At 44.0% G+C, this 26,810-nt stretch overlaps 1 protein-coding gene across 1 annotated transcript in view; it reads left to right on the top strand.

Moving 5' to 3' along the window:
* ECH1 (enoyl-CoA hydratase 1) overlaps positions 1–26,810 on the top strand; it is a 121,747-nt gene that overhangs the window by 35,340 nt on the left and 59,597 nt on the right. The window contains exons 4-7 of the mRNA XM_082263725.1: positions 1,817–1,941; positions 8,840–8,888; positions 8,967–9,031; positions 18,843–18,913. Of these exons, the coding sequence (XP_082119851.1) occupies positions 1,817–1,941; positions 8,840–8,888; positions 8,967–9,031; positions 18,843–18,913 (310 nt within the window). The remainder of the gene's footprint in view (positions 1–1,816; positions 1,942–8,839; positions 8,889–8,966; positions 9,032–18,842; positions 18,914–26,810) is intronic.

Below are 26,810 nucleotides of genomic sequence, written 5' to 3'. Positions count from 1 at the left end.
GAGTCAGATGAGATGACTCATCGATGCAGGCAGAAGAGTGTCAGCTGTCAGCAAGCTGAGCCTGCACAGAGAAATCATGTCGGAGCCGAAGTAGATCCGGCTCACAGGCGGAGTGATATGAGTCATGCACTCCGCCTGTGGGAGATGCTGCAGAGAGCAAGCAGCGGCTTTGCTCTCTACTACAGCCACATCTTCTACTCCAGGAGGCATTTTGGCGCGTGGGACCAATCATCGTGACACCCCACTCTGTGACAGACACAGTGACCTAACCTGAGAGCAGCACCAGAGAGCCAGTGACCAGGCCAGTACCAGCACCAGTGACCAGGCCAGTACCAGCACCAGTGACCAGCACCAGTGACCAGTACCAGCACCAGTGACCAGGCCAGTACCAGCACCAGTGACCAGGCCAGTACCAGCACCAGTGACCAGTACCAGCACCAGTGACCAGGCCAGTACCAGCACCAGTGACCAGTACCAGTGACCAGGCCAGCACCAGTGACCAGGCCAGTACCAGCACCAGTGAAGAGGCCAGCACCAGCACCAGTGACCAGGCCAGCACCAGTGACCAGGCCAGTACCAGTGACCAGGCCAGTACCAGCACCAGTGACCAGGCCAGTACCAGCACCAGTGACCAGGCCAGTACCAGCACCAGTGACCAGGACTAGTGACCAGGCCAGTACCAGCACCAGTGAAGAGGCCAGTACCAGCACCAGTGAAGAGGCCAGCACCAGTGACCAGGCCAGTACCAGCACCAGTGACCAGGCCAGTACCAGCACCAGTGACCAGGCCAGTACCAGCACCAGTGACCAGGCCAGTACCAGCACCAGTGACCAGGCCAGTACCAGCACCAGTACCAGTGACTAGGCCAGTACCAGTGACTAGGCCAGTACCAGTGACTAGGCCAGTACCAGTGACCAGGCCAGTACCAGTGACCAGGCCAGTACCAGTGACCAGGCCAGTACCAGTACTAGTTACCAGGCCAGTGACCAGGCCAGTACCAGCACCAGTGACCAGGCCAGCACCAGTACCAGCACCAGTGGCCGGTACCAGCATCAGAGTCCAGCACCAGTGTCCAGTACCAGTACCCGCACCAGTTACCAGACCAGTACAGTACCAGCACCAGTGAACAGTTCCAGCATCAGTGACCAGCACCAGTGACCAGGTATACTGATTACATTTAATTTCATTATTCTCTGGCTGTGTTAAATTGGAAAGGGGGGGGGGGTGCGGCGCAGGCGTGCGTGGGGGGGGGGGGGCGCGGCGGCGGCGTGTGGGGGGGGGGGGGGCTCATCTCCCTGAAATGACTTTGCCACCTCCCTGAAATGAGTTTTTGCAGGTTGGGGTGTCTGGTGTAGAACCATCTCAAGGATGATCAGAAGAAATGGAAAGCACCTGAGTTAAATATATGAGTGTCACAGCAAAGGGTCTGAATACTTAGGACCATGTGATATTTCAGTTTTTCTTTTTTAATAAATCTGCAACAATGTCAACAATTCTGTGTTTTTCTGTCAGTATGGGGTGCTATGTGTACATTCATGAGGAAGAAGAATGAACTTAAATGATTTTAGCAAATGGCTGCAATATAACAAAGAGTGAAAAATTTAAGGGGGTCTGAATACTTTCCGTACCCACTGTACTTTGTAGCCCTGATGGATCAATCGCCTTCCATTCTTATCGTTTGAGTAAGCACCTAGTCAGAAAAAACACTGAATGCTGGAAGGTGCACATCATACATTCCACGAGGAATATACCTTAAAATGAATATATAATTACTGGTAAGTTGTAAGTTACATTTTATTTTATGTTTATTCTTTAGGTATTGACCTTACAGACCTTGCCAGTGATTTTTTACAAAATGAGGAAAGTGACGTTGCAAGAATTGCCTGGAACGTGCGCAAGAAGCTAAAAGATTATCAGGAATCTTTTAGTGCTATTGAGAAGGTATACATATGAATGGTATATACAACTCCTTCAGGGGTAGAAAGTAGGAGGGCATGGTGGTGGTGTGTAATTAGGTATTAAGTTGGCTGATGATAAAGGAGAAAATGGGAACTGATGGTGTAAGGGGTTGAGATAAACAAAGAATGCATAAAGACCTCTTCTTGAGGCGATGCAGAACAGTGGGTACATGTAATCCGAGTTGGGATGAAAGGGTGAATGGAAGATGTACAAAGAGTGGATTTTAATGGGAGTTTTCAAATGAAGAGGGTCTAATATAGGCTGGAGATGGGCTTGAACGTCAGAGGACAGTTGGATTTGTCTTGTGAAGAGATGGGAGATCAGAGAATTAAATCAGGACATATTAGATGAATAGTGGTGGAGATGGGGCCTTTGTGAGGGAGAGAGTGTCAACTGGACTAAATTGTGGATGAGCAGCAGTGGGTGCAGGTAGAAGAATTCAATGTGCAATACTAGATTGCAGACTGGAAGATTTAATAGAGATGTTAGCAGAAGTAGATGAAAACAGGAGAGAGAAGCGTCAATAGGAGCAGATTGTGGTCAAGTGATAATTTTTTTTTTTTTTTTTTTTTTTTATCTAAACTTCTTTATTGACAAGGATTGTAAGTAACCATACAGCCCAATAATATGGTATACAGATCAATCGGAACATAATTATTGCACATACTAATACATATACAGTCAGAAAAATAAAAGGTGGTCACCTGGTATATAGCTCATATATAACGTGTTTTTTTATTTATTTTTTGCAAAAACAGAAAACAAAAAGAAAGGGGGGAAAAAAGGAAAAATGAATCAAACCACCTGAGCTTGTTAATAGACATCTGCTCAAAATGTTAACTTAGCTACGCCGATACATAGAACATAAAAGTCCCAAGCCCAGGCAAACATTACTAAAACTTTTGATGGCTTTAAAATTGTAGCAATCTATCCATTACTAGCTGTGGAGGGGCAAGGCTAGGTGCAAGTAAAATAGGAAGGGACCAGCGCTATGGATTATTCCAGAGAAAATTGCTTTTGTAAAAATAGGAAGCAGCCACCAACCAACCCCTAATAATTAGGGGTCAAGTATTATAGAAAGGGGAGAGTAGTTGGAATCGGCGCTACCTCATAAATATGTAATAAAACAGTGATGTATCCAGACCATAGAGTGTCACTCTATAATAATAGTGCAAAGTAAAGTGCCAGTGCAAAGGTGTATTGGATCAATAACAATCGTGCAAATAAATTATGGCTGGATAAGTTAAAAGACACAAAGTGCTGGTGAAAATATTTAATGTGAAGTGACAGATTATAAAAGTAATAAAATCAATAATTGATGAAAGTTCCAAAAACCAGCTGTATTAAAAAATAGGTGAACAAAGTGGTTGTGATAAAACCTCAAGTGCTTGTGTTCCGATTGTCCACTAGGGGTCGCACTCACCCTTCAACGGAGATACCAGTAATAGCTGTAAGGATATCCACAAGAGGGGTCCGTGGCAAACTCCCAGATATGTCTCCTGGAGGTCCTCACAGACAAGCTGATCCCATGTTTCAAAGTTGTTCCTAACAGTCTGAACTACCCCTTTTCAGCCACTGCTAAACCATATGTACATTCAAAAGGAAGATGTTGCAATGCTTGAAAGTGGTCGGTGGATGATTGATCGTGTTTGTTCAACAGTGCATTTTCCTATGTCACCTAACCACATCCAGCCTCCTTATTGGACAATACATCAGTATTAACATTTCTCTCCAGTGAGCAAGAACCTGACCCAAAAAGCAACCATCAAGTAGAAAATCAGAGGACTTTTGAGGAATCAGATTACAGCTCGACTTTGAAATTGATTAAAGAATCTACCACCGACCACTTTCAAGCATTGCAACATCTTCCTTTTGAATGTACATATGGTTTAGCAGTGGCTGAAAAGGGGTAGTTCAGACTGTTCAGACGGTAATGCAGGGCCAGATTACCGTAGGGGCTATTGGAGCTGCAGCTCCAGGCCCCTACCTTTTTATATAGGCCCCGGGTTGGCCATATTCACTGTGACCGCTCTTCTGTCACTTGTAAACACAGAAGTCTGGCTTCTATGCTCGCTTCCCCAGGCAGCTCCCTCAGAACCTCCCCACACAGCGCGAAGGCCTGACAAGGAGGGACAGTTGCCGATGCATGGATGTGTTTATGGGCTTCAGAGACAGCATCCCATGTTGAATTAGGCATGCATGGCTGCACCCTTCCTCCTCTGGGTGCATGCCAAGGCACGGCCCTTAAGGCCCTTCAAAATCCTCAGCACCAAGACCATGATGCTCTTAATCCGGCCCTGGAAACATGGGATCCGCTTGTCTGTGAGGACCTCCAGGAGACATATCTGGGAGTTTGCCACGGATCCCTCTTGTGGATATCCTTACAGCTATTACTGGTATCTCCGTTGAAGGGTGAGTGCGACCCCTAGTGGACAATCGGAACACAAGCACTTGAGGTTTTATCACAACCACTTTGTTCACCTATTTTTTAATACAGCTGGTTTTTGGAACTTTCATCAATTATTGATTTTATTACTATTATAATCTGTCACTTCACATTAAATATTTTCACCAGCACTTTGTGTCTTTTAACTTATCCAGCCTTAATTTATTTGCACGATTGTTATTGATCCAATACACCTTTTGCACTGGCACTTTACTTTGCACTATTATTATAGAGTGACACTCTATGGTCTGGATACATCACTGTTTTATTACATATTTATGAGGTAGCGCCGATTCCAACTACTCTCCCCTTTCTATAAGGCTAGGTGCAAGGCTAGGGTTTTCTGGCCAGCTTTGCCAGACAAGGTTGAATTCTTTGACTGCATTACGATGGCAATAGGCCAATTGTTCTCTAAGAAGATTAGAGTTAACACAGGCAACCCATTGGGCCCTAGTAGGCACAGTAGGTGCCAGCCAAAATTGGGCAATCAACTTCCTAGCAAGTTATAATTCTCTGGTTACCATGATGTAAATACCTTTTGGATACACTTCAGCATCAATCGCACCCTACAGACACACCAGAGGAGTGAGAGGTATAGGTGTTTGGGCTAGATCAGAAATAGTCTGCATAACCTCTGCTCAATATCGTGTAAGTTTCAGGCAACGCCATATCATGTGTATAAAGTCCCCTCTGTGGACTGTACATTTCTTGCATAAAGGAGAGTCCCTCCAGCCCCAATCAAATAGTTTAATAGGTGTACGATAAGTTCTATGTAGGATAAATAGCTGCAAGAGTTTATGGGAAGCCGATACCTATACAACTGGGAGAGACTCCAGGGCCTTGTCCCATTGATCCCCCCATCTATATCTCCAATATCAGTAGTCCAATGGGTTCTACATTTAAGTATCCTGAATGCATGATAACAAGACTGAGTGAGTGTGCTCCCGATATCAACCCCTTGCGATCAGACACCTGCATAACCTCCTGTAGCAACGAGGAGCTAGAGACAGTCAAATTTAGCATTTGTTTTTGGGTTTGTATTGCATGCCTGAGTTGGAGACATTGATAGCATTGTTTGTGTGTTAATCGAAATTCCGCACATAATTGATCTTACGCCTTGAGAGTGCCACTAGAGTAGAATTGATTGAAAAACCAGATCCCCTGCTGCCTTCATAAGGAAAATCCCTGTAGCTTACATAATTCATGATAATTAGGATTATTCCACAATGGAGTAAACTCCATAGGTCCGGTAATGGAGAAAAGGGGACACCTGGAAGACCCATCTCCAGGTGAGAGCCAGCCGTAAGGGTAGGATTAGGTAAAGACACTAGTTGGACAATAGGGTCACTAGTGTCCCCATTCCCCAACCCGCAAACTGCTGTAATTGGGATGCCAAAAAATACATTTTGGAGTCTGAAACCGCCAACCCCCCCCCATCTTTGCCATATTGTAAGGTATTCAAGCTAATACGGGCCTGCCTCTTCTTCCATATGACATCACGAAATTGAGAATCAATTTGTTTAAACCATTTATTAGAAATCCACATAGGGGAATTATGGAAGATATATAAGAGCTGTGGGGCCCAGATCATCTTTAGTAGATTTACTCTCCCCACTACTGACAATGGTAACTTGCACCAACCTTGACATTTAATCCATTGTCTGTCTAGTAAAGAAGTTAAATTAAGTGTCAGGTATTTTGACTCATCCGGGGATATCACCACTCCTAGGTATCTAAAAGAACTAACAATATCAATCTGAGAGGCACCTACGTGGATGGGGCGATACCAGCGGGTCAAGAGGCAAAAGAACAGATTTATACTGCTTTATGGTAAATTCAGAGAATTCCCCAAATGTAGTAATGGTTCCCATTAAAGTTCACAAGGAGTCATTAGTGTCTCCTAAATATGAATGCGTCATCCGCATAAAGAGGTATCTTATCTTCCAAAGGACCTCTACAGAAGCCTAAAATGGCAGGGTTCCTACGGATAAACATGGCCAAAGGTTCCACCGCCAGTGCAATAAGAGTGGGGACAATGGACACCCTTGACGAGTTCCTCTATGCTGGGAAAAAGTAGAAGAGAGAGTCAGAGTTGATGGGAAGATGGATGGAGCCAAATACAGGTCGATCTTAGAAGAAAACCTGTTTAGAGTCTGCAAAAGACTTAAGACTGGGGCGGAAGTTCACCTTCCAGCAGGACAACGACCCTAACATAAAGCCTGACCTACTTTGGAATGGTCTAGATCAAAGCATATTCATGTGCCAGAATGGCCCAGTCAAAGTCTGTCCAATTTGATAGAGCTTGAGCTATTTTGCAAAGAATGGGCAAGAATTTCCCTCTCTAGATGTGCAAAGCTGGTAGAGACATCCCCAAAAGACTTGCAGCTGTAATTGCAGTGAAAGGTGGTTCTACAAAGTATTGATTCAGGGGGGCTGAATACAAATGCACACCATACTTTTCAGATATTTACAGTTAATTGTCCAAAACAATTTGAAAACCATTTATCTTTTTCCTTTCTACTTCACAATTGTGCCACTTTGTGTTGGTCTATCACATAAAATACCAATAAAATACATTTACGTTTTTGGTTGTAACCTGACAAAATGTGGAAAAATTCAAGGGGTGTGAATACTTTTTCAAGGCACTGAATAAAGTATCAGGGGGCAGGGTGGGGTTGACAGAGGTTCCAGAGAGGAGATTACAGGGGGGCCTTGATGAGAGTAGAAAGAAATGAAGGTAGGGGCAAAAAGAAAAGATTGGGTGTCTTGAAGGAAAGTGTGTTCAGATCTATCGGGGAGGGCCCTGTATTGTCTGAGTTCCAGAATAATCTGAACTCTGGGAAGGAGGTGAATTCTTATCAACTAAGCCAGATTTTTGTGTCCATGCCCTTGGTGAGGGAAGGGAGCTAGTCAGGTCTTCCATGCTATTATTATCATTCACCTTTATCCAGCCAGTATTTCACCCCCAAGGTAGGGATGGAGGGACAGGGTGGGGGGTTGTTTTCAACAGCTAGTATACAAGTACGGGCAGCATTCACTATATGGATTATGACTGAAAGTTTATAAGATTAAGGGAATTAAATTATGGTGAAACACAAAATTGCCAGTTTGGGGATTGAAAAGTCTGTAAACTTCTGGGTGGGATTATGTATCTAATCCCAGAAGTGACTCAGTTTGGGACAGGACCAGAAGATGTGCAGGAGGTCTCCTGGAGAGAAGCCACAGTACCAACATTAGTCAAGAAAATTGAGATATGTGGAATGAAGTACTTGAGGGGTGCTATACCACCTGGTCATGAGTTCTTTCCTGAATCCCAATATCTATAATTTATGGATGACTTGAAGGTTAATGTGAGGAATTTAGATTGTCCCTCCAGAGTAAGTTATATACACAGGTCCTGTTACTTTTTATTGATAAAGGGGAGAAGAATGTCCCTGTCAGCTTGGAGGAATTTATAGCTGAACGAAGGGGTGTGTTTAGCTGGGCCGGATTGAATGCATTTCTGTTAGAAAGTTGGTCAGTCAAAGGCAGAGGCTTTGGGGACAAATGTATAAAGTAAGCAAGTTGTCTCCACCACCATTGTCCCCAGTGAGCCAGATCTGGGTACATGGATAGATTGGTGTACAAGGGTCAGTCTTTGCATTTCGTGAAGTTTAGAGTTCTGTATTTGCTTACCAATACAAATACTTGTTCCTGAATGCCCAGAGGAAATATGAGTTCTGTTAGTTTGGGGTTATTGGTGAGGGGTTTAGCGACATTCCTCATCTGCTAAAAGTAATTTGAACAATGGTCCATGTAGGCCAAATTTCTAGTGGACGTTTGGAGGTGGGAGAAGAGACAGTTTCTCTTAAGTACAGTGAGGGGTGCAAAGGAGAAGGTTTGTTCCATAGAAACCCAGGGATTAGTTTTATCATGCCTACACCTTTCCTTATCATGGTAAGATGAACTGCATTGTGGTCGAGATCAATGTCTGAGAGCGACATGCCTCCTTGCTGTTTGGTGAGACATAAAATATTGTGTTTCACCTTAACCAGCCTTTTGGCTCAAATTAATTTGTTTAGAAGGGTTTGGACCAATTTCATGAAGGATTGTGGAATCTGAATTGCCAAGGCCTGTAAAGGGTATCTTCTAGAAAAGATATTATGTACATCTTTCTGTCCATGAGAATGTGCCCTTAGACCAGGTTGTCAGGTCTTGTTTAATAGTCTGGAGTGAAAGGGGGAGTTTAGGATAAAGGCTTGGGTGTGAGATCCCTATATGCCAAATCAAGTGCTGTATATAATGTATATGAAATATGGAGTATAGCTTTTTCCCATAATAACTCATAGAATACTGCTTCATTCCTGAGCTCAGACCTTTGAAAGAGGGATTCCAAGTGGTTGTTTGTACTGTACATACCTCTTCATTTTATTACCTGTATGTTTTAACTTGCAGTGTACAAAGCCGGTGATTGCTGCAATCCACAATGGGTGCATTGGAGGAGGTGAGACTGTGCACATTGACGTTTGATTAGATCAGAGATTTGCGTCTTGATGAGTAATACTTGAATGTCTTCCATCAGGTGTGAATCTCATCACTGCCTGTGACATCCGTTACTGCACGCAGGATGCCTGGTTTCAAGTTAAGGTAAAGGCAAATGGTTTCTTTGGTATGGACTGCAAACTGAACTTTACTTTGAAATTTAGTAAACCTTTGCAATTTTAGGCTGGATTGTTTTAATTATTTGCAATTCATAACCACCTATATTTGTCTAAAGAATATTTTGTGAATTTGTAAACATACAGCACACTTTAAGAAATGACAATATTTGAAGTGTGAGCTGGTATATTCATTGAATCAAAACTTTTTTTCCTAAATATTAAAATTTAATAATATATAGCAAAAAGTCCAAATCAGAATAACTTGATGAAGCTGAGAAACATCATCTGGCGCCACGTTATCTGCGCACAATATGCAATTGTAAAGGTTCTGTATTTATGCTTATAACCCAATTTACTAAATGCAGGGTGGTCAGTCAAAGTAATGTTTTAGCTATAGGTTGACTACCTAAATATTCTTATAGCGAGGTTTACCTCAATTCGGAGGTTTGAAGATGATCAGATATCGCCGTAGTTCCAATCATAAACAATGCCGACCGGTGATTTGGCAGCAGTATTCCCGTGACCCGCCGAGAAGCTTCCGGGAAACCAAAGCTGAAACTTGAAGGAATTGACGGAAGGGTACCACCGGGAGAGGAGCCAGCAGCTTAATTTGACCCAACACAGGAAACCTCATGCGGCCCGGACACGGAAAGGGTTGACAGATTGATAGCTCTTTCTCGATTCTGTGGTTGGTGGAGCAATTTCTCTGGATAATTCCAATAAGGAACGAGACTCTTCCATAATAACTAGTTATGCAAACCCCAGCATGACAAGTCCGTCTTTCCAATATAGTGAGTTTATCATTGCCATTATAGTCCTTTAATTGATGGACTTCCTCATGGCAAACGCATGTTAGTTAGGTGGCCACCCACAGCAATTTATATAATATATGTCAAACCAAGGTATAATATTGCGCCTGCTTTCTTGTCTGTTTTCAGTATTTTACAGTTTCCCCACCTAAGGAGAGCGGCACGCCTACTATTCCCAACAGAGTGAACGCTTGGGTTGTAGTCGTTTGAAGTTATAATATTGCTCTATATAGTTCTAGACTAGAGTCTTGACAAAATACAAGGGAGCCACACAATAGGAGCAGAATAAACGGGGTTTGGTTTTCATGTCTTGTAATCTATAATATATACAGTATATATATTCAGAGGTTATAAGAAATTAGCTTCAAATTGTATTCACTCAACCAGAATAGCAGGGGTTAAGCTCATATCCATTGTTCTCTAGTTTGTGTGGTGTGTCCCATTGTTCTCTGTTTTTGTCCCGTTGGGAGTTTTAGCACAGCACCCACCCCTCTATGGAGTTTTGATACGTCTGACACTGCTGATTACTAAACTGAGGCCTATAGCAGAGAGGAGAATGTGGTATACCACCTAGTACTGCCCATAAGCGTAGCCAAGTCTTTTTTCTTCCTAGTGTTCTAGTCCTGTATAGGGATCAATATACCCCTGTGGTTCTGAATTTGGAGAGCTGCATCCAACAATGAACTCAGAGAAATGGATTTTAAAATAAGTACAAAAATCTCAATATTATTAGGACATAGGACATACAATATTGCCTATGTGTTGGAATCATTTACAGCTTTAAACCAATCTCATCCAGTAGATGAAGTATACCATTGCACATAACTTTACTACGTATTGCCTATAGGCCTTGTCTATTAATTACTTTAGAGCAGACATTATCAACCTTTTCCACACAAGGAATGAGGAACTCTTGAAATAACTTTCCAGTCTCAGGGAACCCCTGCTAAAAATCACTCTATTTACAACTCATGATACATTAGTGTGATGGTCGGTGGGAAGAATGCTCCTAACTCTTGTGGACAGTCGGAAGAATTACCCCCTGACAGATAGCTAAACAAGGTTACTCTGCTTTCCTCCTACTAGGCATGCTTGTAGGTTATTTTTTCTTTATCAGGACAAGTAGATTGGGACCCCGATTTTTAGTCCCTTTTAGACAAGTAGTTTTTAAAAAAATGCCCATACCCCTGCACTGTGCAGATCGTGGCTACTGTATGTGTAAGGGAATCAGGATTCAGCTCCAGGGAATCAGGATTCAGCTCTAGTGAGTGCTGGGTGGGGAGCAAGAGATTTTAATGCCTATGCTCAGACTGTGTACAGTGCAGGGATTGGAAAAAGAGCTCTGCCTAGTGCACTGCCAGCACTGACCCCTGTACTTGCCCGCACTGTGCTGTGCCCTCTTGCCCTGCCTGTGCTGTGCCCTCTTGCCCTGCCTGTGCTGTGCCCTCTTGCCCGGCCTGTGCTGTGCCCTCTTGCCCAGCCTGTGCTGTGCCCTCCTGCCTGTCCTGTACTGTGTACAGACATGCATATATATACAAGCCACTGATAGGCTGGGAGAGGCATTTATTACAGGGGGACAGTGTGCGCAGGGTGGGGGAAAGAGTAAAAAAGTGAGAGCAGTGTGTACAGGGGAAAAGAGGGTTAGTGTATACAGGGTGGGACAGTGTGTACAGGGGGTGAATTTAATTTGGGATAATTCTCGAATGTGTTTATTTGTTGTTTCTTGTCAGACAAAAAGCTACGCCCAATACGTAGTATAATTTAGCCACACCGACTTTTGGCTGCGATGCGTATAGCACCGGATTCTGTCTCCCTAGTAGGGCCCCTGGTGCATTACTTTGCATTACTTTGCCCAGGGGCCCATGATGCTGTTAAGATGGCACTGCTGTGATGTAGGGGAGGGTAGGGGACTCTTGACTTCGGGTGGTGGGGGCTCTTGACATCTAATGTCAGGGAGGGTGGGGTGCTCTGGACGACATGTCTTACAGATACAACTGACCCTTTTGTGGGCAAACAATAATGCTGCTGTGGCCTGCGATGAAATGGAGTTTAACACCCCTCCACCACTGTGTCTTTCTAGTGCTGTAGTAACTTGGTGACCGGAGAGTAAAATCGGTGTGCAGTGTGTATTATAACTCCTTCTTTTGCAGGGTGTGTTTTTTTTTTTGGCAACAGTTGCTTTTCCAGCATCTACCAAAAACTGAGACTTTGGTAGACTGACTGTTTTATTATATTGTTTTACAGCAGCACCAAAGTGAGATTATGTTGTAGGGGTAAAAGAGTGAGACTGAGCAAGAGCCAAACAGTTCTGCTTGGCTGTATATCATACATATACCAGTAATTTTAGTTTTTTAGTAAAATCGATATGCAGGTATGTTGAAGCAAACTATTTTGCTGCATATGTGTGTGTATGTGTGTGTGTGTGTGTATATATATATATATATATATATATATATATATATATATATATATATATATATATATATATATATATATATATATATATATATATATATATATATATAATATATATATATATATATTTCTTTATTTTCATGACTATGAAAATTGTAGAGTCACACTTCAAGAGGTAGTCACCTGAAATGGTCTTCCAACAGTCTTGAAGGAGTTCCCAGAGATGCTTAGCACTTGTTGGCCCTTTTGCCTTCACTCGCGGTCCAGCTCACACCAAACCATCTCGATTGGGTTCAGGTCCGGTGACTGTGGAGGCCAGGTCATCTGGCGCAGCACCCCATCACTCTCCTTCTTGGTCAAATATCCTTTACACAGCCTGGAGGTGGTTTTTGGGGTCATTGTCCTGTTGAAAAATAAATGATGGTCCAACTAAACGCAAACCGGATGGAATAGCATGCAAGATGCTGTGGTAGCCATGCTGGTTCAGTATGCCTTCAATTTTGAATAAATCCCCAACAGTGTCACCAGCAAAGCACCCCCACACCATCACACCTCCTCCTCCATGCTTCCCGGTGGGAACCAGGCATGTAGAGTCCATCCGTTCACCTTTTCTGCGTCGCACATAGACACGGTGGTTGGAACCAAAGATCTCAAATTTGGACTCATCAGAACAAAGCACAGATTTCCACTGGTCTAATGTCCATTCCTTATGTTCTTTAGCCCAAACAAGTCTCTTCTGCTTGTTGCCTTTCTTTAGCAGTGGTTTCCTAGAAGATATTCTAACATGAAGGCCTGATTCACACAGTCTCCTCTTAACAGTTGTTCTAGAGACGTGTCTGCTGCTAGAACTCCGTGTGCCATTGACCTGGTCTCTAATCTGAGCTGCTGTTAACCTGCGATTTCTGAGGCTGGTGACTCGGATGAACTTATCCTCCGCAGCAGAGGTGACTCTTGGTCTTCCTTTCCTGGGGCGGTCCGCATGCGAGTTTGTTTCTTTGTAGTGCTTGATGGTTTTTGTGACTGCACTTGGGGACACTTTCAAACTTTTCCCAATTTTTCGGACTGACTGACCTTCATTTCTTAAAGTAATGATGGCCACTTGTTTCCTGTACTTAGCTGCTTTTTTCTTGCCATAATACAAATTCTAAGTCTATTCAGTAGGACTATCAGCTGTGTATCCACCTGACTTCTGCACAACACAACTGATGGTCCCAACCCCATTTATAAGGCAAGAAATCACACTTATTAAACCTGACAGGGCACACCTGTGAAGTGAAAACCATTTCAGGTGACTACCTCTGGAAAGTGTGACTCTACAATTTTCATAGTCATGAAAATAAAGAAAACTCTTTGAATGAGAAAGTGTGTCCAAACTTTTGGTCTGTACTATATATATATATATATATATATATATATATATATATATATATATATATATATATATATATATATATATATATATATATAATATATTATGTAAACCTTTTTTTTTTTTTTTAGTTTTAGTATTTTAAACAATCCCCTAAATAATTACTAAAGGCAAAACCGTTTTGTATTTGGATAGAGTAGAGGGGGAATTGGAAAACCTGCCAGTGTTTTTTTTTTTTTTTTAATTACGGCCTATGTCCCCATTAGGGAGATTTACCTGGTGTAAAGAAAAGTTATGCCTTTTTAGTTCTACTTTAATGTTTTATGGCAGTGTCTGTTTGCACTGGTGCGGCACAGGTAAGGTAATACGATTGTTTAATTTTATTTCCACTTGATTTGTAATTATAGCTGACTTCATCATTCGCACACAGAACTGAGGGAAATACTTTTCCAGCTGCTATGTATTGGCATAATGTACATGCAATCAGCCCTTGGACTCTGATCCTTATTTTCTGACAGCAAAAATCCACAATCCACATCAAGCTGTACAATTTACTGCTGTCAGATAATAAGTTAATTAAAAATAAATAATAAATGCACATTTTTTTTGCAGGTCAAAACAAATTGCATTTTTTTTTCCCTCTTAAGAACCTGCAGAGCATTGCACCCACGAACAGCAGATTGTGTGTGCAATACCAGGCTCCTGCAGACTTTCAGTAAAGCTGTCTGCTCATACCTCCCATACGGGCAGACAGTTACTGAAGATCAATGAACATCAGCGCCCCTGCAGTTCATTGAGAACTACAAGCCATCTGCCGCAATGCAAATGGTACTTGCAGTTCATTAATTTATAAACTGCCATGAATGAATGACGCAGCTGTGTGGGTAGAGCCCCGCATGGCCGTGCTGTTTTCAGATTGTGACAGTGGGTGCAGGGAGATGAACCCCCACTGCTGTTACAGTTGGGGAGGGGGGGTGGGGGAAATTGGTGGTACGGGGGGAGGTTGCTAAATATGTTACATGTTTCGCCCTTAATATGGATGTAACATGTTCAGAAAGGTGAACTTAGCCGCTTACATCAGATGTCAGATCTGCAGAGCCTTGATACATTTGATACATTTTGTGCAATAACAGGTTCTTATAAGCCTGCTTGTCTAAAATTTGATGTGAGCTTTACAACTGCAGTCACAGCAGATGATTGTTCAGGTTTCTCTTTCTTTTGGATTTTAATCATTTGCCTACCGGGTCAATTCTGACACTTCACTCGTATATGAAAAAATCTCAGTTTTTTTTTATATACAGTATATTTTTTTTTGTAGCAGAGAACCCAAAGAATCAAATGTCTTTCGTGGCAATTTTTCTGTCACACGGTATTTGCTCAGCAGTTTTTTTTAAACGCAATTTAAAAAAAACAAAATACACTTTAATGAATAAAAAAAAAAGCACAATATATAACACATTCTTTTTGTAAAATATGAAAGATGATGTAATGCCAAGTAAATAGATACCCAACCTGTTATGCTTTAAAATTGCGCACTCTCGTGGAATGGCGACAAACTACGATACTTAAAAATCTCCATAAGCAATGTTTTAAAAATTTCTACAGGTTACGAGTTACAGAGGAGGTCTTGTGCTAGAATTATTGCTCTCGCTCTGCCATACGCGACAATGCCTCACGTGTGTGGTTTGAACACCGTTTACATATGTATCTCCTCTACAATGTAAAGCATTACAGTGCCTTGAAAAAGTATTCATACCCCCTTGAAATTTTCCACATTTCATACTCCTGTAAATTTTCCACATTTTGTCATGTGTCAATCGAAATGTATTCTATTGGGATTTTATGTGATAGACCAACACATAATTGTGAAGTGGAAGGAAAATAATAAATAGTTTTCCAATTTTTGCAATTAAATATGTGAAAAGTGTGGCATGCATTTGTATTCAGCCCCTTCTGAGTCAATGCTTTGCAGAACCACCTTTCGCTGCATTTACAGCTGCAAGTCTTTTTCTAACACATGAATATGCTTTGTTCTAAACCATTTGTAGCTCTGGCTGTATGGTTAGGGTCGTTGTCCTGCTGGAAGGTGAACTTCTACCCCAGTCTCAAGTCTGTTGCAGCCTCGAACAGGTTTTCTTCTAAGATTGCCTCGTATTTGGTTCCATCCATCTTCCCATCACCAGCTTTCATGTCCCTGCTGAAGAAAAGCATCCCCACAACATTATGCTGCCAACGTCATGTTTCACTCTAGGGATGGTGTGTTCAGGGTGATGTGCAGTGTTAGTTTTCCACCACACATAGCGTTTTGCTTCTTTGCATTTTGGTCTTAAAGCGGAGTTCCACCCATTTTTAATAGGTTGGAATACATAGCTGTATGTAATCCCCTTTTAAAATGGCTTTTACCAATGGAAACTTTTTTTTTTTTTTTTTTGCTAGTAAGTACCTTAATTTCGGCATTATTGCTCCTCTCCTCACTTCCTGGTCCGATCGGCGATGACGTCATTCGGCGATCCGCAGTGTCTGCTGGGATGTATTCTATTCCAGAAATCTCGGAGTAGCTGTATCTGTACTGAGCCGTGCCTGCCCCGCCTCCGCCCCGCCTCCGCCCCGCCTCCGCCCCGCCTCCTCTCATTGAGTTGCATTGTATGAATGTATTAAGGCCGTTCTCTGCCCCGCCTCCGCCCCGCCTCCTCTTACAAATCAATGAGAGGAGGCGGGGCAGAGGCGGGGCAGAGAACAGCCTTAATACATTCATACAATGCAACTCAATTAGAGGAGGCGAGGCGGGGCGGAGGCGGGGCAGGCACGGCTCAGTACAGATACAGCTACTGCGAGATTTCTGGAATAGAATACATCCCAGCAGACACTGCGGATCGCCGAATGACGTCATCGCCGATCGGACCAGGAAGTGAGGAGAGGAGCAATAATGCCGAAATTAAGGTATTTACTAGCAGAAAAAAAAAAAAAAAAGTTTCCATTGGTAAAAGCCATTTTAAAGGGGATTACATAGATCTAAAGTTCCAAAAATGGGTGGAACTCCACTTTAACCAAAAAGTTTATTTTGGTCCAGGGGAGGACTGGGAAGGGGGGCTGGGTGGCAATTGCCCCCTGGGCCACTCTGATGCTGGGTAAAAAGGCCGCACTCAGGGCTGGACAAATGTAGGGGCCAGACACTGTATACTGCTGCCGGTCGCTGCTACACAATGTAATATTTGCAGAACTGCAGCGGCACAGTAGGAGTGTGTAGAGTGCGCTCCTGTACCCGGCTGGCACAATACTAACATGGTCACTTCCCTGTCAGGCAGAGTGTTCTCCACCCGACAGGAGCTTCCTAGGCCCCGCCTGGCGTGATGTCATGCATTTTTGTTAAACCTCCTTTTTTGCTATTAACATTAAATTATGTTACCACATTGCATTATGTTTGTCTTGATTCATAACATCAATATCTGTTATGAAACCAGGTGGGCATGGATGGTGAGCTGATTTAATGGTTCAATGGGCCACTTGACTGGGCTTGCCCCCCGGGCCTAAGGCTGCCAGCCCTCCCCTGTTTTGGTCTCATCTACCAGAGCACCTTCTTCCACATGTTTCACGTGTCCCCCATATGGCTTATAGCAAACTGCAAACGGGACTTCTTATGGCTTCTTTCTTGCCACTCTTCCATAAAGGCCGAATTTGTGGAGTGCACAACTAATAGTTGTCCTGTGGACAGATTCTCCCACCTGAGCTGTGGATCTCTGCAGCTCCTCCTGAGTTACCATGGGCCTCTTATCTGCTTCTCTGATTAATGCTCTCCTTGCCCAGCCTGTCAGTTTAGGTAGGTTTGTAGTTGTGCCATACACTTTCCATTTTTAGATAATGGATTGAACAGTGCTCAGTAATGGGTTCAAAGCTTGAGATTTTTTTTTTTATAACCTAACCCTGTTTTAAACTTCTCCACAACTTTATCCCGGACCTGTCTGGTGTGTTCCGTGGCCTTCATGATGCCGTTTGTTTACTAAGGTTTTGTAACAAACCTCTGAGGGCTTCACAGAACAGCTGTATTTATACTGAGATTAAATTACTCACAGGTGGACTCTATTTACCAATTAGGTGACTTCTGAAGGCAATTGGTTCCACTAGATTTTAGTTAGGGGTATCAGAGTAAAGGGGGCTGAATACAAATGCATGCCACACTTTTCACATATTTAATTGTAAAAAAAATGTGAAAACTATTTATCATTTTCCTTCCACTTCACAATTATGTGCCACTTTGTGTTGGTCTATCACATAAAATCCCAATAAAATACGTTTACGTTTAAAAAAAAAAAAAAAAAAAATTGCCCTGTTTACATTGGGCCAGAATCAAAAGTGACGTCATGATGTCGCTCCAAAAACCTGCAGCAGGTACACAGCAATAAAAATCTGCTGTTCAAAGTTTTTCCTCACTGCTGTCTGGTAAAAATAAAATAAAATAGCACAACAGAAATTGAGGCTACATCTGTTTCACACTTGTGCGACTTCAAAGTCACGCGATTTTGACACAACTTTGTTTGCCGCAATTTTGATGCGAGTTTGACTGGGCTTATAATGGCTTTTCCTCAAAACGTATCAAAATCATGCCAAAAGTAGTGCAGGGACTACTTTGAAGTCGGTACGACTTCAAGTCGCACAGATGTGAATGGGGCTCATTGGAAATAATGAACGACTTGTCATGTGATTTTGCAGTCCCAAATCGCATGACAAGTCACACAAGTGTTAACGGGGCCTAATGGAGCCCCAGATAACATGTCCTGGGTTCTAATCCTCCTACAGTCTACCCAAAAGTAAGAAAAAAGTTTTTTTTCTGGACATATGCTTTAAATGTACTTGGTATATGAATAATAAATCTGATTGAGGAATTAGATTGTGAGTTCCTTCAAGGGACAAGGACCGAGGTGAATGTATCTATGTACTCTGTAAAGTGCTGTGTAATATGTGGGCATTATACAGTTAGTTGAAATAAACTGATAAATTTATTTATATAGGGCTGACAATTTACATATATATATATATATATTGCACATTCACATCAGTCCCTTCCCTCTCGGAGCTTACAGTCTAAGGTCCCTAGCTCACATTCATACATAAACATACTAGGGCCAATTACCCTACCTACTGATAGAGATTTTTTTTTCTATACTATATAGTGTGCTGCATTATAATATCTCCTCTGTCTCCCACAGGAAGTGGACGTGGGTCTAGCGGCTGATGTAGGAGCCCTCCAACGTTTGCCAAGCATCATCGGGAGCAGAAGGTATATTGGAAGACCAACACAAAGTGCCACATAATTGTGAAGTGGAAGGAAAATGATAAATGGTTTTCAAATTTTTTTTTTACAAATATCTGAAAGGTGTGGCGTGCATTTGTATTCAGCCCCGCTGAGTCAATACTTTATAGAACCCCATTTCTCTGCAATTACAGCTGCAAGTCTTTTTGGGGATGTCTCTACCAGCTTTGCACATCTAGAGTGAAATTTCTCTATCGCTCATTGACAGACGTAGTCTTCTTGATTCTCAAGAGCTGGGTTATGTTGTCTTCGCAGGAGTAGGACTAGGCAGAATGACAAAACGTTCTGGCTCCACCCTAGGGGGCAGTCCCTGAGGGTATATCCTCCCTCTCTCTGCTACAGGGAATCAGTTTTTTTCTGTCTAGTCAGGAGTAAGGACCTAAGTTCCTTGCTGGGATCTTTTGGTCCTGGCAAGACTTTTTTTCTTTAAGAAAAAGACATTTTTTAGGTAGTTTTTTCTCCAGTGTTTTTTTCCTGTGAGATCTTCAAGCAAAAATGCCGGACTGGGCGACACTTGTGGTCACCCCAGCCGGCCTACGAGCGCGTGCAGACCAGGCATTGCGCTTGGTCGGCCGCGACATATTCAAGTAAGTATGCGGGGCCGGGCGACGGGCTGGATGTGAGATCCAGTGGTCACCCCGGTTTCTGCCTAAAAGCGCGTGCAGACCAGTGCGCTGAGTCGGCCGCGACGGAGTCCCAGTAAAGCTCGCTTTTCCCGACTTAAAAGCTCGCTTGGACGCCAGGACCAGAGAGTCGAGGCGTCCACAAACCCCCACCTCGGTGGAGAGGGTATTATGAAGAGAGGGTGCCTGTCGGTTCGGTATGGTGAGTAAAACGTTCCCTTTTTTCCTCATTTATGAGGCAGTATATATTATGGGCCCCTCCATATATGGTCAGTATATATCTGACACTTACAAGTCCCCCTTGTAATACAGCATGTGTTTGTGGGAAGTGGACTTGGTTCAAGAGCTAACACTCTACCCAGCAGACTGTAACATTACAGCAAACATAGGAGGTATAATCCTACCTTATGTGCAGTGTATCTCTGTAGATCCATATGTCACCTCTCAGCAGAGTGCAGGTGGATGTGCTGGGAAGACGATATCGGCGGTCCGCCGCCATTTTGCCGTAGACCGAATGCATGTATGTCCTCAGGTCACGCCGGCCGCCATGTTTTTGGAGTCTTATGTCTCTTCTATGGGGGCGGCCATGTTTTGTGAGCCCAGCTTCCTCGTGGAGGGCTGGGAACGCCGAAAGGCGTACACAGGGGGCGGAGCCACGCCTTCTGCCCGGGAAAAAGCAAACAGCTCCTTCCAGTCTGTGTAAGACAGACGCTGGCTGCAGTTTGTTGGAAACTGCACTGCATCGGTTGGTGAGCCTTGGGGGTCTCTCTCTCTCTCTCTGGGATCGAGAAGCAGGTACTCTGAGGGGCGCTATTGCGCTAGGGGGAGACACACAAAAAAAAAAAAAAAAAAGTTTTTTTGTTTATTGCTGGCAAAAGTGTCCTGTATTAACATGGACCCTGCCACTCTTGTATCTCCTCCGGATCCCCTCGAGGGGTCTGCGGGATCCTCCAGCACCCCATTGACAATTGAATCTTTGTCAGCCATTATGGAAACTTTTGTGTCCCGGGTGGAAGTGGCTTGTCAGGGACAGGGCGCAAGAAAGCGACCCCCGCCTAACCCCTTATTATCTGAAACCTCGGATTCAGACTCTGAGCCTATTTCTGCAGTTGCAGGTACTTCATCTGGTATTGGTGTCTCGGGTCCTGTCTCTTCAGACAGTGAGGAGGATGTTTCGGCATCTGCCATAGCCCGAGAGGAAGCGTTGGTAAACGCACTCATTGTATCTGTTCAAGAGACTTTAAGGTTACAGGGTATTCCATCAGAAATAGCTGAAACTGAGATCCCTTTTGGGACTAAAAAGCGCATCAAAGTGGCGAAGGTTTTTCCATTGCCCAAATGTTTTGGCAATCCAATCGATGAAGAATGGCGTCTGCCAAAACGCACTTTTAATATTTCCAAACGCATTGACAGGCGTTATCCGTTTGAGGAAACCCTTATTAAGAAATGGACAGAACCACCTGTGGTGGATTCACCAATTGCTAGATTGAATAAAGCCACGGTTATTACTTTAGAAGACGCTCCGTCTTTTAAAGATCCAGTGGATCGCAAGATAGAAGCTATGTCTCGCACCATGTTTTCCTTGATTGGATCAGCTTTCAGGCCAATAATTGCTATTGGTCTGGTTTCGCAGGCTGTAACTGAATGGACCAAGTGGTTACGCCGGGACTTAGAAGAAGTCCCTCAGGCGGTATCAGATTTGTTGGAACAAATGATACAGGGGTTACAGTTTGTATGTGATGCGGCGTTAGACGCCACTCCATTAATGGCGCGAGCATCAGTCTCAGCAGTGGTTCTCAGGGTACACGGTGGCTAAAAGGTTGGATAGCCGACCAAGGTTCCAAAAAAGCATTGGCTAATATCCCCTTTTCAGGAGAACGTCTATTTGGAGCCAACTTAGATGAGATCATTAAGGATCTCACCGGTGGAAAAAGCACCTTTTTACCGCAAAATTTTAAAGGTAGAGGAACTCGTCAAAGACGAGGGCCTTCTTTTTCTGCTCACAAGAGGTTTTTTCGTCCAGCGGGTGAAAAAACTAAGTCCTCCAAGATTCCTACAGGAGGCGTCAGGGGTCGTTGGTCGGGCAAGCAAAAGCCCGCCCCCTCCAGACCTGAAGATAAACCATCCAAAGCCTGAAGGTGCGCCCCCACCCATAACTGGGGTGGGGGGACGTCTTCGCCGGTTCCCGGATCCATGGCTTTCCAGAATCCCGGACAAATGGGTTTGCGAAGTCATAAAGTCAGGGTACAAGATCGAGTTTCGATCTCTCCCACCGGCGCGATTCTTCCCTTCCAATATCCGACTATCTCCGGATCGTCTAGAAGATCTGCGGAGAGCAGTCACAGATCTACTACAACAAGGAGTGGTAGTCCACGTTCCTTGGACAGAACGATTTCAAGGGTTTTATTCAAACCTGTTAACAATACCCAGGAAAGAGGGCAAAGTGCGTCCAATTCTGGACTTAAGAGCACTCAATTCTTTCGTCAACATAAGAAGATTCAGAATGGAGTCCATTCGCACGGTAGCAGCCTTCCTGCATCCAGGGGATGTCCTAGCGTCCATAGACATCAAGGACGCCTATCTTCACATTCCCATTTTCGCAGGACATCAGCGTTTTCTACGCTTTTCCATAGAGGAGAACCACTATCAGTTTGTGGCGTTACCTTTCGGTCTCGCCACGGCTCCGCGGGTCTTCACAAAAGTGTTGGCCCCAATGTTGGTACTTCTGCGCCAAAGAGGTATATCGATTCTAGGTTACCTAGACGATCTTCTGCTTCATGCAGAGTCTCCTCAGACCTTGCTACAAAACATAGAAATTACTATGATTTCTTTACAGGAATTCGGGTGGCTGGTGAACCAGCAAAAGTCTTTTCTGGTTCCCACCCAGAGGCTCGAATATCTGGGTCTAATTCTAGACACAGTCCGGACAAGAGTGTTTCTTCCGGTAGGGAAACTTCGAAAGATTCAATCAGCAGTCCAGTTGTTATTGTCCAACAGCTGGTCTTCCCTTCGGACTTGCATGAGGGTTCTGGGGTTGATGGTGGCTTCATTCGAAGCAGTCCCATTTGCCCAGTCCCATACCCGAATTCTTCAGCAAGAGATTCTCCTCAGATGGAATCGGAATCCGGAATCCCTGGACAATCAGATACGATTGAGCAAACAGACCAGAGAGTCTCTGGTTTGGTGGCTTCGGTCTCCAATGCTCAGCCAGGGAAAGTCATTTCTGCCAATATATTGGACGATAGTGACCACGGATGCCAGTCTATCCGGATGGGGAGGAATTCTCGGTCAATTATCTGCCCAGGGACTTTGGTCCCCGGAAGAATCCAGATTACCGATAAATGTATTGGAACTGAGAGCGATCAGACTTTGTCTGATTCACTGGACCGAGCAGCTCCAGGGCAGCCCAGTTCGGATCCAGTCGGACAATGCCACGGCCGTGGCTTATGTCAATCACCAGGGGGGCACCAAGAGTGTTCGAGCGGCCAAAGAAGTGGCTTGCATTCTTCGCTGGGCGGAACGATTTGTTCCAGCAATCTCTGCGGTGTTCATTCCGGGGGTGGAGAATTGGCAGGCAGATTATCTCAGCCGTCAGACCCTGGATCAGGGGGAATGGTCCCTCCATCCAGACGTTTTCCACCAGTTGTGCCTACGGTGGGGCACCCCGGATGTGGATCTGTTGGCATCACGATTCAACAGGAAAGTTCAGAGATTCGTGGCTCGCTCCCGCGATCCTCTAGCAGAAACCGCAGACGCACTGATCGCCCCGTGGGGGCAATACCAGCTAATATATGCCTTCCCTCCTCTCGCGTTACTGCCAAGACTTCTTCGCAGGGTAGAGGAGGAAGGAATCCCAGTAATCCTGGTAGCTCCGGACTGGCCTCGTCGAGCTTGGTACGCCGACATGGTCAGACTGGTGGCGGACGTCCCATGGAGACTTCCTCTCAGAGAGGATCTACTGTCTCAGGGACCGATCTTCCATCCTGCTTTACGATCGCTGGCTTTAACGGCCTGGCTATTGAGACCCAGGTGCTGAAGGACAAAGGTTTGTCAGCTTCAGTTATTCCTACTCTAGTTGAAGCAAGGAAAGCGACTTCCAGAAAGATTTATCATCGCACATGGAAGTCCTACATTGCATGGTGTGAACCTTTGGGGTTCCGTCCTCGGTCTTATTCGATTAGTCGAATATTGGCTTTCTGCAACAAGGGGTTGAGCAGAAACTGGCCTTGAGTACTATCAAGGGTCAGGTCTCAGCATTAGCCATCTTCTTTCAGAAGCCTTTGGCTACTCATTCCTTGGTGCGGAATTTCATCCAGGGGGTGCGACATCTGGCTCCGCCAGTGCACGCGCCGTTACCCCCCTGGGATCTTAATTTAGTGTTGTCGGTTCTTCAGAAACCTCCCTTTGAAGATATTAGGGAGATTCCTCTACCCACGTTGTCCCAGAAGGTGGCCTTCTTGGTGGCTATTACTTCTGCACGCAGGGTGTCAGAACTGGCCGCATTATCTTGTCGTTCACCATATCTGGTGGTTCATAGAGATAAGGTGGTTCTTCGTCCGAATCCATCCTTCCTACCAAAAGTAGTTTCAGAATTTCATCTGAATGAAGAAATTGTATTACCTTCCCTGTGTCCTAAGCCCAGTCATCCTCGGGAATTTGCTTTGCACTCCTTGGATGTGGTCCGGGCGATCAGGGTATACTTGAAAACGACAGACTCGTTTCGCAAGACGGATTCACTTTTTGTGATCCCAGATGGACCCAAAAAGGGGTTGCCTGCATCTGCCGCGACCATTTCCAGATGGATCAGACAGACGGTAGTGCAGGCTTATTCTATTAAGGGTCGGGAGCCCCCGTTCCCTGTTAAGGCGCACTCCACTCGGGCACTTAGTGCGTCATGGGCCTTTCGCCATCAGGCGTCAGTGGTCCAGGTGTGCAAGGCGGCTACCTGGTCGTCGGTGCATACCTTCTCTAAACATTATAAAGTTGATGTAATGGCATCGTCTGATGCCTCATTTGGCCGCAAGGTTTTGCAGGCCGCAATTTGAGGAGACCAGTGGTCTACCTCGAGGGTTTTTTCCGTTGGAAAATTTTTCTTTAGTCTCATTCTTTGTTTATAATGAGCCTTTAAAACTTCTAGTTTGGCACCGGTTGGGCCTACTAGATTGGATTTGATTTTGTCAATCCCACCCCTCATTTGTGGCACTGCTTCTGGATGTCCCAGCTCTTGAGAATCAAGAAGACTACGTCTGTCAATGAGCGATAGAGAAAAATGGATTTTTGTAAGAACTTACCGTAAAATCCTTTTCTCTTAAGCTCATTGACAGACGTAGTACCCGCCCCTCTATCATTGAGTTGGGTTGGGTTAATTTCTCTGTACTGCTTTAAACAGAACTGATTCCCTGTAGCAGAGAGAGGGAGGATATACCCTCAGGGCCTGCCCCCTAGGGTGGAGCCAGAACGTTTTGTCATTCTGCCTAGTCCTACTCCTGCGGAGACAACATAACCCAGCTCTTGAGAATCAAGAAGACTACGTCTGTCAATGAGCTTAAGAGAAAAGGATTTTACGGTAAGTTCTTACAAAAATCCATTTTTTTGCCCATTCTTCTTTGAGAAATAGCTCAAGCTCTGTCAGATTGAACAGAGGGCATCTGTGAACAGTAATTTTCAAGTCTTGCCACAGATTCTCGATTGGATTTAGGTCTGCACTTTGACTGAGCCATTCTAACACATAAATGTGCTTTGATCTAAACCATTCCATTGTAGCTCTGGCTGTATATTTAGGGTCGTTTTCCTGCTGGAAGGTGAACCTCCGCCCCAGTCTCACGTCCTTTTGCAGGCTCTAACAGGTTTTCATTTTCCTTCCACTTCACAATTCTGTGCCACTTTGTGTTGGTCTGACACATAAAATCCCAATAAAAAAAAATTTAAGTTTTTGGTTGTGACATGACAAAATGTGGCAAATTTCAAGGGGTATGAATACTTTTTCAAGGCACTGTATATACTTCCTATATCAGACTGTGATCAATTCTGTATTCTCAATATATAAAAGAGACCTGAACTTTTTTACCCTCTTTTCTACCAGGGAACATCTTAAAACTGCAGATTGGCGGCCTCTATTTTACCCAATGCTGTTTATAAACGGCACTGGGTAAGTAGCAGTCGCACAATTCTTTTGATCTAATGGTTATTTATCCAATAATAATTGATTCACATGTAGGCGTTTTGGAGCGTTTTTGGGGAGTTTTTCTGCTCTAGGATCAGCTCTCAAAACGCCCAACAAGACAAATCCTATTCATTTCAATGGCCCCTGTTCACATCTGAGCGTTTTGATGCTGTAAGCAAAACGCCCAACGCTCAAAAAAGTACATGAGCTTCTTTTTGGGCAGATTACAGGCGTTTTCCATTGGTTTCTATTCAATCTAAAAACGTCTGCACAAAAATCGCGGTAAAATCGCGGTAAAAAACGTGTGAAAACGCTACGCTCAGGTGTGAATGTAGCCTTAAACTAGCTTATTTTGGAATTAGTGCCAATTTACTCACAGATTTTATATTCTATTTGGTATGTGGTGACACTACAGAAATTGGCAGCTTATTCTAACATTTATATTTATTCTGATCACTTTACTTTACCACTATTCTCATTTTCTTTGCTGGTAGTGCCAGGGGCGGAAGTATAGGGGTCGCTGGAGTCGCCATGGCGGCTGGGCCCCATGCTGCAGGGGGCCCCCTGTATGCCTTGATAGGAGGAGCGGCGGCTAGGGCTGCTGAGACGGAGCTCTGCGATCCTCAGCAGAACTGTCACCAGAAAGTGGAAGCAAAGTGTTGGCTGTGCTCTCTGTCTCCCCCTACAGTACAATACCCAGCAGTCCTCTGCCGCTTTCCAAAAGGCTTTCTGTATGTATGTGCATTTTTATATTCGTGTGTGTACATGTGTCTGTAGGTGTGTGTGTGTGTGTGTGTGTGCAGTTTTGTGTACATGTATGTGTATGTTTATATGTGTATGTAATATGTGTGTATATGTACTGCTATATATTAGTATGAATATGTGTGTGTATGTGCATACATGTATGTTTACATGCGTGTGTATGTATGCACATTACTTTTAATCCTGACCCCCTATATGTGTACAATCAGAAGCTATTTTTTTACAGCTTGTTCATAGTACCAGCAACAAAATGCCATTCCTCTAAAAAGCGATCCATGCTCATATCGCATTTTAGAGGCATTTGACAGGCGGTGAA

The sequence above is a fragment of the Pelophylax lessonae genome (genome assembly GCF_965119305.1).
Source record: "Pelophylax lessonae genome assembly, chromosome: 7".
NCBI lineage: Eukaryota > Metazoa > Chordata > Amphibia > Anura > Ranidae > Pelophylax > Pelophylax lessonae.
This window is presented reverse-complemented; position numbering and strand designations above follow the sequence as displayed.